The sequence below is a fragment of the Scophthalmus maximus genome, chromosome 18 (assembly GCF_022379125.1).
Source record: "Scophthalmus maximus strain ysfricsl-2021 chromosome 18, ASM2237912v1, whole genome shotgun sequence".
NCBI lineage: Eukaryota > Metazoa > Chordata > Actinopteri > Pleuronectiformes > Scophthalmidae > Scophthalmus > Scophthalmus maximus.
The window spans coordinates 18167461-18177570 of NC_061532.1; the positions used below are offsets into that span (position 1 = coordinate 18167461).

General features: G+C 45.8%; 1 protein-coding gene across 1 annotated transcript; it reads left to right on the forward strand.

Moving 5' to 3' along the window:
• Positions 1-293: 293 nt before the first annotated feature.
• Positions 294-6102, forward strand: vgll2a (vestigial-like family member 2a). Its single transcript, XM_047328897.1, has 4 exons — positions 294-525; positions 2244-2508; positions 3684-4169; positions 5447-6102. Exons 1-4 carry the CDS (start codon positions 448-450, stop codon positions 5488-5490), a joined length of 873 nt encoding a protein of 290 aa, XP_047184853.1. The 5' UTR covers positions 294-447; the 3' UTR covers positions 5491-6102.
• The last annotated feature ends 4008 nt before the right edge of the window (positions 6103-10110 follow it).

Genomic DNA, 10110 nt, shown 5'->3' on the forward strand with positions numbered 1-10110 from the left:
GCAGAAGCTTTTCGTATCAGGAGAAATAAATTCTTACGTAAAAAATATATTATGAGTCAAAAACTTATCTGACTGCAACAGCCGCGGATGAGGAAGATGATTTGGCCTCATAGCTTCTGTTCTTATGATGTTAAGTGGTTTAATATTGTCCATTAAGGCAGAGGTGGAGCTCGGCCTGTGATTGGCGGGAGGGAGGCGTCAGGGCTGGGTGTGTGGCAGAAGGAGAGGGAGGAGGAGGAGGAGGAGGAGGGATTGGGATGGGGGGGGGGGGGTTCCCTTCCATTGCGCACGGCCGCTCCAGTGCGTAAAGAGCGCAGAGCGCACAGGAGACCGTGCCGCTGCAGCAGTGCGTCCTGTCCGCTCCTCCCCGGCCCGGGATCACCACCAGAACACAGACCTGCTCCCTCCATGTCGCTCGGCTCTTCTTCTCCGTGACTCCTCTTCGCCATGAGCTGCTTGGATGTGATGTACCAAGTGTTCGGTCCTCAGCCTTATTTCAGCTCCTACGGCCCCTACCACCACCAGGTATGGATCATCACACACACGCGTCTTTTTTGGAAACCTGCATGCTCACACTTTTTTTTTTAAATGATCTACACACGAGAGACTTTCAGCCTCGACACTTTTAATATTTAGTCTTTTTAAAAACCGTCACGTGGAACTTTAATCCATGTAAATACAGGAGATTAAACATTGCAGACGGTAGATGTGGATGATAAAGTTGAATTATTTAAATCCTGCAGGTCTTTACACAACTTTTCCTCCTGGTTATATTTATTAAAAAATAATTGATCAACACTTGAAAGTGTCATAAACGAAAGTCATGGATTGTGCGCGCGAGACTCAGTGCGTAAAGATTTACATGGAGACTCCAACTTTCTTTTGGTCTTTTTTATTATTATTGATTATTAATATCATTTCTTCAGGTTAAATACGAGTCTTCTGCTTCAGAGAAATGTGAACAATTTGTTTGTTTGTTTGTTTGTTTCATCTCTTTTGGGCATTTTTATTAGAAAAGCAACTATAAGAAATATTCACCACTTTTGAGTAAAACCGTTGAATTTGAGCTTTATTCAAAAATGAAACTGGCAGATTTGATGAAGAGATTTTTTTTTTATTGGTGTTTATGTAAAAGCTGATTAAATGTATTTTTTTATGTTTATGATTTGTCCTAACAATTATTATTATAAGTGTAATTTCCTCCTCTAATCGTACAATGTTGAACTCGGTGTGTTGTTTTGGTTTCAAATTTTAAAAACTGTTTTCCTGTTCATTTCCTCTCGTTATAATTATCTCACTAATATTACAGACTTTTTAAAATTCTTTTTTTTTAACGTCCCATTCTGTGTGTGTGTGTGTGTGTGTGTGTGTGTGTGTGTGTGTGTGTGTGTGTGTGTGTGTGTGAGTGTGTTGGTAGTTGTGGTGCAGCAGGTTTTTTCCCGTGTGTGTGTGTGTGTGTGTGTGTGTGTGTGTGTGTGTGTGTGTGTGTGTGTATGTGTTGCCTCTGCGGACATGTTAAAGAGATTTTTTTCACTCTCTTAAAGCCTCTGAGTCAACAACCAGGCATATTTCACATAGTGTCAAAACTCACTTTGTCACCTGCACAGCCGGAGGATCGGCCAGAGACATTCAGAGTCCACTCAGGCTGCACGCCACACTTCTGCGATATGGATTTTCCAATATTACCAATGCTTTTGAATCATAATTTTGTATTGGTATTTTATATCAATGTAACGTATTGTGTAAATATTCTTAAAAACGTAAAAAGTCCTTATTGTCTTGAGGCTTTTTCATGTTTAGTTTCAGTGCCGTGACCTGGACTTCTGCTATTTTTCATATCAGTAGTTTTAAAAAAAAGTTATTGTTCTTGAAAATGACCACACGTGTTATTAAATATGTGTGTGTGCTGCAATTCATGTAGTGACATTGTGATGAACGGGACAAAAGGGAAGTTTACATTATTTTGGAGGGAAAGTATTGTTTTCTTTCATTTTAAAATAAAAACAAATTTGTGTTAAAGTATTAATATTGCACTTGATGTGTTACTTGCATATGCATTAGTAGTGTTTGTCATTCTCCCATCAGACACCTGTTGTGTCCTGAGCTGCAAATTCCAGACTCATTCTCAGGAGGTTTAAAGGTCAAAAGTCAAAAGTCCCCCAAAAAAAAGATCTGTGCTTTGCGTTGAGTGGATTTAGTTTGATTTAGTAGATTCAATATGAATCTGTGTGTCCTCCCTACAGAAGCTGGCCTTGTACTCCAAAATGCAGGACCCCCAGGACGGCGGCGGCCGGCTGGGCCCCCCGGGGCCCCCGGCCATCAAGGAGGAGGACAAGGAGCTGCCGCCGGGCGCCGAGTACCTGAGCTCCCGCTGCGTCCTCTTCACCTACTTCCAGGGCGACATCAGCGCCGTGGTGGACGAGCACTTCAGCCGCGCGCTCAGCCAGACGACGGCGGCGGCGGCGGCGGCCGCGTACGCTGCGTCCGGCAGCCACAAGAGCGTAAGAGGTGTGTGTGTATGTGTCTGTGTTTTCTCCCACTAAATGCCTTCATGATATCATTTTGTGTCATGAATTCAGTTCCTGCAGCCGACGGGTCGTGTTTCCTGATTTCAGCCGAAACTCGGGATCCGAACGTGAAAACATCTCGTTTTTGATTTTCACGGATTCGGACCGTTTCAGATTTTTTTGTCGTCTTCCCGTCGGGGATGAACACAACCTCAGAAAACCTCAGCACTGCGTGCGACAAATTTGCAGATGCCACGACTCTGCCACTGAATCCAGGAAACGTCTGAGCGCTGAGAAAAAATGTGGACGTCTGTCCCGAATCTGTCAGAAGCCAAAAATGAGATTGAGAGCGTTGCCCAGTTATTATACATTAACTCTGAATTCTTCAAAAAGACGGAACAATAAATGACATATTATATTGGCAGAAAGTAATATGTAATATTTTAAATGCCAACTCTCGGCTCGTATTCATTTTTTGTGACTGATAAAAGAGGAAAGTATATTTGGTTTCATTAATTTTAGTCAAACAACAACTGATGTGTCGAGAGAGCAAAATGTTTTATATGTCACTAAGAAAGATTACAGTTTGATTACATGAATTTATTTTTCTCATATTTTTTTAGTCATTTGAAAGATTTAACACATATTTTTGCACACATAATTTTTGGGTTCGGCTTTATTTTAGTGCAGCAACTTTCTAAGCTCTTCTGCGGATTCGCTTCTGTTCATCTGGAAATTTACTCTGATTAATTTAATCCTGTATTTGTTTTGTCTAAAATGTCAGAAAATATAATAATCAATTTTCATATTGACCTTCCAGATCCCCGGCATGAACAGAAAATACAGTAATCTGTAATAACAAAAAAGAAGAAATTTGCTTGATGAAGCGACGCAAATAAGGAATCTGCTTTTCAGAATATTAACAGATTCGTTTGAATTACTTTGGCAAAATTACAGATAAATAGGAAATTTTAAAATGCATGAGAATTTGGGTTAAACTAAGACGAGAACAAAACAAGTAATTGCATCTTGTCATGAACCTTTTTTCAAACTCAAGAATAGAAACCTGGACTTTCAAACTTCACCGTGTCCTTATTAGTCACGTACGGTGATAACTAGTAACTAGTATGTAAACTCACCTGCTCATGACGTCAACGTGTGGATCTGTCTCCGCAGACGGATCGTTCCCGATGAGCCAGCGGAGTTTCCCTCCGTCCTTCTGGAACAGCTCGTACCAGCCGTCGGCCTCGTCCTCGCTGGGCAACGCTCTGTCCGGCCCCCACGCAGAGCTCTCCTTCCCCGGGGACCCGTACTCCTCCGCCTCCCTGCACGGCCACCTCCACCAGCCCAGCCCGGACGCCTGGCACCCGTCCCACCACCACCACCACCACCACCACCATCCGTACTCGCTGGGCGCCCAGGGCTCGGCGTACCCACGCGCGGGGGTCCACGAGATGTACGGCGCCGCGTTCGACCCGCGCTACGGCTCGCTGCTGGTGCCGTCGGTGAGGCCCCACCACCGGCTGACGCCCGGCAGCTCGGCGCCGGGGCCCAACGCCTCGCCCTGCGACCTCGGGGGGAAGGGGGAGTCCGGGACGGGGTCGACCTGGAGCGGCGCCTTCACCGGGGCCGGGGCAGAAATCGGACTCAACATGGACACAGGTACTTTTCTTGGGGTCAGGTCGACTTTACTTGTTTTACTTGTTCCCTCAGACAAAGAGAAACGCTGAATCAGGTGTGAACACACGTACCGGGTGTTGATGTGGGGCAGAGGTTCGCAGCAACAATGTTCATTTGGTCAACTTCCCAAAAAACTTCTATCCGCCTCACGTCTGGAGCGTCACGGCTCGACGCTGTTTGACCTGAAGGGGTCACAAGTCGGGTCAAAGTCACAAGTCGGGGTTTTCAGGAAAAAAGGGGGTCACAGGCTGAAGAGGGTTGGAAAAGACTTAAAGTGGGAAAGAAGAAGTTCAATCTGACGTGGGGACACCGGCACATCCACTGAGCAGCATCCAAAACCCGGGAAGCAGATTTAAAAATACTCAGCGGGGAGAGTACTACTGCAGTACTGCAGTAGATTTACTCGTACTCGGGTCGACCTGTGGAAGTCACTGGAAAACAAAAGAACATGATATTTTCTGAAAACGTAGCTCGCAATCCGACCATACATCTGTGTATGCATCAGTTTAATCTGATGTGTGGCAGTTTGTTTTGCCTTATTAACACGCGTTAAGTCCACAGAAGCAAAGTGAGGATTTACCACAGACGGTGTGGGATTACTCTGGTGATCGGTCGTGCGTTAAATTACGACTGGTATCGTTAAATTACGAGCTGGGGAACCAGTCGGCGACTCGAGCAGCAGAAGAGCGTGGAGTTTACCGAAGGTCTAGAAAATCGAAAGTTTCGTCACGTCGTCGCACAGCTTTGACTTTGAATGGATGAAAACCTGCGGAGGGCAACGGACGTCCGTCACCACCGGTCGACGCGCGGAGCTCGTGGACGCGGCGAGTTTGACATTGAGCCCCGGCCTCCATCTCGTCGCCCGATCGCCCCGGACGACTGGCGAACCGATGAGTGAGCTGTCGACTCAGAGTTCAGCTCCGTTTGGGGAAGAAAGTTCTTCCTGTAGGTTAAATGAGAAAATAGCTCCGAGTAAAAAATACCTGAAGGTCCGTGTCCCCCTGCCTCAGATCAACTTACCCCCGAGTGGTGTGAGCCCACAAGCCGCCCGTCACTCGGCACCTCCGACACCAGCTGTCAGCCTCCTTCGCTCCTGCCGACCTGGCTTCAGCCCCCCGTCCGCCTCGGGGGCCTTTTTGTTTTCCTTTGCTTTTATCAACCAGACATTTTGCGCTTCTCTTCCTAATCGCCCTCTTCTTGCCTCTTCCTCCCTTTTCCTCTCCGTCCCTCCCGTCTCTCTCTCTCTCTCTCTCTCTCAGGTCTACAGGCACAGGATAAGAGCAAGGACTTGTATTGGTTCTAGAGACTGATGATGCATCCTTCCCCCCCTCCTCCACTACTTCTTCTCTGCCCCCCCTCCTCCAGTCCTGCTCTACTCTGCTGCTGTTGACAGAGAAACTGAAAGCGGGGCTTTTTTTTAATTATTTTGAAAATGCTGTAACGGCTTCTGGTCTACTTGCAGCTCTGTGTTACGGCGGCGGCGGCGCGGCCCTGCTGAGCTGAACGCCGACAGTGTGGATACAATGATAAAAAACTAAAAAAAAAAGGAAAGAGAAAAGTGGACTCGCGGAAGAGAGGAGGCGTCCGAATCGGATCTTTTGACGGATGTGGACAAAAAAGACGAGACCCTTTGTGCTTCTGTAACAGGCCCTGGGACAACATTCCTAAAGTGGGACGGAGAGAGAGAGAGAGAGAGAGAGAGAGAGAGAGGGGGATAAAAGAACAAGGAAAAAAAGTCTGGGGACAGACGGACAGAGACACGTGTTGCCGAACTCCGACGACGAGCCGCTCGGAGGGGACTTGGCAGGACTTGGCTCGACTGGGGGCGACTGGGCCGCAGACACACTGGGGGCGTGTTATGGCTGCGGGGAACAGGCCTCGCCGGCCGCACAGCGAGAACCGGCCGGACGGATGGGGGGGGGGGGGCGGAGGGCAGGAGCCGTCCCAGAACACTCTGGTTTACACGGGAGCGTCGGTCCGAGCATCGCCCCCCCCCCCCCCCCCCCCCCCCCCCCCGCGCGGTCGTGAAGGACTGAAAAGCGACAAGAGTTGTTGCGTGGTGGTTGTTTTTTTTTTTCAAACAGTGTTTTACGTCATGTGTTGTTTTTTGTTTTTTTTGAAGGCAACTTCGGCCGCGTCCCGACGCCACACTCAGGACTCGGAGAAAGGTTTTCAGGATTTAAAAAAATCCAAATAAAGTTTTATTAAAGTTCTGATGTATGACTGTGACGTTGACAGCTGCATTGAAAGATTAAATCAAATAGACAGGTGATCGAGAAAAAAATTGATATATTCTTAGGTCTTTGCTTTTCATTTTTTTGAAATTTAATTGGATGTTTCATCAAAGTCTATCTTCCTCTGGGTAAAAAAACAGTCCAGTGTCCTGTAGTGATTTAGGGAGCGTGTCTAAGTTCCCTCAGCACTATGTTCCCTCGACCTTGTTCCCTCAACCCTATGTTCCTTCAACCCTATGTTCCTTCAACCCTATGTTCCCTCAACCCTATGTTCCTTCAACCCTATGTTCCTTCAACCCTATGTTCCTTCAACCCTATGTTCCTTCAACCCTATGTTCCTTCAACCCTGTGTTCCTTCAACCCTATGTTCCCTCAACCCTATGTTCCTTCAACCCTATGTTCCTTCAACCCTATGTTCCCTCAACCCTATGTTCCTTCAACCCTATGTTCCTTCAACCCTATGTTCCTTCAACCCTATGTTCCTTCAACCCTATGTTCCTTCAACCCTATGTTCTCTCAACCCTGTGTTCCTTCAACCCTATGTTCCTTCAACCCTATGTTCTCTCAACCCTGTGTTCCTTCAACCCTATGTTCCCTCAACCCTATGTTCCTTCAACCCTATGTTCCCTCAACCCTATGTTCCTTCAACCCTATGTTCCCTCAATCCTATGTTCCTTCAACCCTATGTTCCCTCAACCCTATGTTCCATCAACCCTATGTTCCTTCAACCCTATGTTCCTTCAACCCTATGTTCCCTCAACCCTTTGTTCCTTCAACCCTATGTTCTCTCAACCCTATGTTCCTTCAACCCTATGTTCCCTCAACCCTATGTTCCTTCAGCACTATGTTCTCTCAACCTCACCCTAACATAGGGCCTAATTTTGATGCAAGGAAAACTGAATAGCCATGAGGGAACATAGGGATGACCCTGTGATTTATATACGCAGTGGGGAATAACTGTCACTATTATGTTGTATGGAATTGGGACACAATTCGGTTCAGGTCTCAGCAAGGTGCTGCAGCGATTTGATGCATCGACCTGTAGAATTTAACAAACAATAATTCTGATCATCAGTTCAAGTCATTTATCAGGAGCTGAACATTTTTGCTGCTCAATGTGTCACTAAATTGAGGATTTGTTCTTTTTCCTCTGTTTTATATGATTGAACACTTTTAAGGTATTTGGACTGTCGGTCTTTAACGATTCAAAGATGTCGGCTCAACGAACCCCCAGGTCCTGAACATTTGCTGCTCAAAGTCTCTCGAACATTTATTTCTCTGTTTCATAAGATTGAATACTTTTCAGTCGATTTAAAGGCGTCACCTTCGGCTCAACGAACGTTTCCCCCCATTTTAGCTTCAACTCATAAACAGAAAAAATCCACTACAAATAAAAAGTAATGAATTGATTGTTAGATATTGAACATGATGGTTCTTCCTTGAAGAACGATCTATGTGAAACTGTGTGAAGGGTCGTACAGGGTGAACAGAGGATCACGATGCTAACTGGAAAACGACCGCCACGTCCCGACGCTCCTCCTTCAACGCGGGACCGGACTGTGCTGACCCGCTTTGCTCTGGACTTTTATTACAACATTTTATGATCAAAGCAGATATTTCAAAAAAATGTGTCAACAATGGCTGCCAAGAGAGAGAGAGAGGGAGAGAGAGAGAGAGAGAGAGAGAGAGAGGAGGGGTCGCTCCGATGAATGAGGAGAACGGCGGCTATTTGAAGCCACTTGACTCTTTCTCGCCTTCTCCCCTGCAGCTGTCAACGACAACTGCTACTCAACACACACACACACACACACACACTCACGCACACACACTCACCCTGCGCAGGCCTATGAACTTAATAAAGGGAGCATTTAGTGCGAGGTGGATCCTGCCCTGCTGGGACAACTGGTGTGATATAAGTGAAGGGAGAAGAGGACGGGCACACACACACACACACACCTGTCAAATAGTCATTTGTACGTGTGTATGCATACACAGGCATGTGTCTATTTCTATACTTACAAGGACCAAATTCTCTTCCACAGCTCAGAAAGATGAAGATCGTTCAGCCTCATCATTTAACTGTTTGCATTACACTTTTTAGGATCTGGATAACAATTGGGATTGTGTCTATATTAGTGTAAGTATTAAGGATGACCAATCTTATTTGTATCAAAAAACCTCCCGTCAGATATCGTCGTCTGTCTCTACGACTTTCGCTGTCGTCCAAAAACACGAGTAGTTTATTCTGAAACAACTTCAGATGTTTTTTTATCAGTTATTATGTGTTACACCATAAAGGGGTAGGCAGGTTGACTCATCAGAGGTAGGCAGGTTGGCTCATATCAGATGAGGCAGGTTGACTCTTCAGAGGTAGGCAGGGTGAGTCATATCAGAGGTAGGCAGGGCAAGTCATATCAGAAGTAGGCAGGTTGGTTTATATTAAAGGTAGGGCAGGTTGACTCATATAAGAGGTAGGCAGGGTTATTCATATCAGTGGTAGGCAGGTTGACCCATGATAGGTAGGCTTGTTGATTCATATCAGAGGTAGACAGGTTGAGTCATATCAGAGGTAGGCAGGTCGACTCATCAGAGGTAGGCAGGCAGCAGGTATCACTCGACACAGATGCTAACACCAGGTGTGAACAGGGAGTTTGCGTCAGAGGATTCTACAGGGAGCTGAACCCCCTCCCCCAAACCAATGAGCTGTTTTCACACATGAACTCCGGAAATGTCTGAAAATTGGGATCCGACCATTTTCCAGTGTTTGCTGTTCACATATGACGAACGTGGCAGGAGATTCTCCGAGTCAGACTCGTTCACAAGAGCAGGAAAAGATTCACTTGGTCACCGTGATTGTTTTTTTCATCATCTAAATTTCTTTCAGGTACGTTCTGTAAATGAGCATGCAGCAGTGATCTCTGTGGATATTTTAATATATTTTGCCTTAAGTGTCTGTCGATCTCACTCCAGTGTAAAATCTTTTTTTTATGTATTTGCTGTACGTCTGTAACTATAAAGTAGCAGCACTGTCGGCTCTGTCTTTTTCTGTGACTGGCAAAAAGGGGCGGGGGCCGATTTATTTAACAGACACGACAGATCGTTCAACTTAAAACCACCATATATGTCGTTTGTAGAGTCCGGACCAATATACAACACACATACAATAACTTTTTAAAGGAGACAGATTATGCTTTTTCAGTTTTTCCCTTTTCCTCTAGTGTTTTATTAAGTTATCTAGTGCGTATTGTGACGTGTCTCCTGGAATTCAAAAGATGGCGGACAATCTGTTCTACGATATAACACTCATCATAATTCCTCATTTACGGCAAAAAAAGATTTAGTTGCAGACTAAAGCGAACATCAAAATGAAGAATATAATATCAAATCATCCCTAAATCTAAAAACGTCAAAGTAGGTACCGCTCGTCTTTCGCCTCGCCGCCACATTGAAATATCTGCCCCTGTCAGAGGAAACGGAAATATACAAATCTACTGTACAATCGGAGGCAGGACACACTTGACCAATCACAACAGAGTGGGGCCAGCTGGCCAATCAGAGCAGACTGGGCTTGATTGGGAGGGAGGGGCCTTAAAGAGACAGGAGCTATAAAACCGAGTGTTTCAGACAGATGTTGTGAAAGAGGAGCTGCAGGAACCTGATGTGTTCACTGAACATCAGAGCATGTGAGC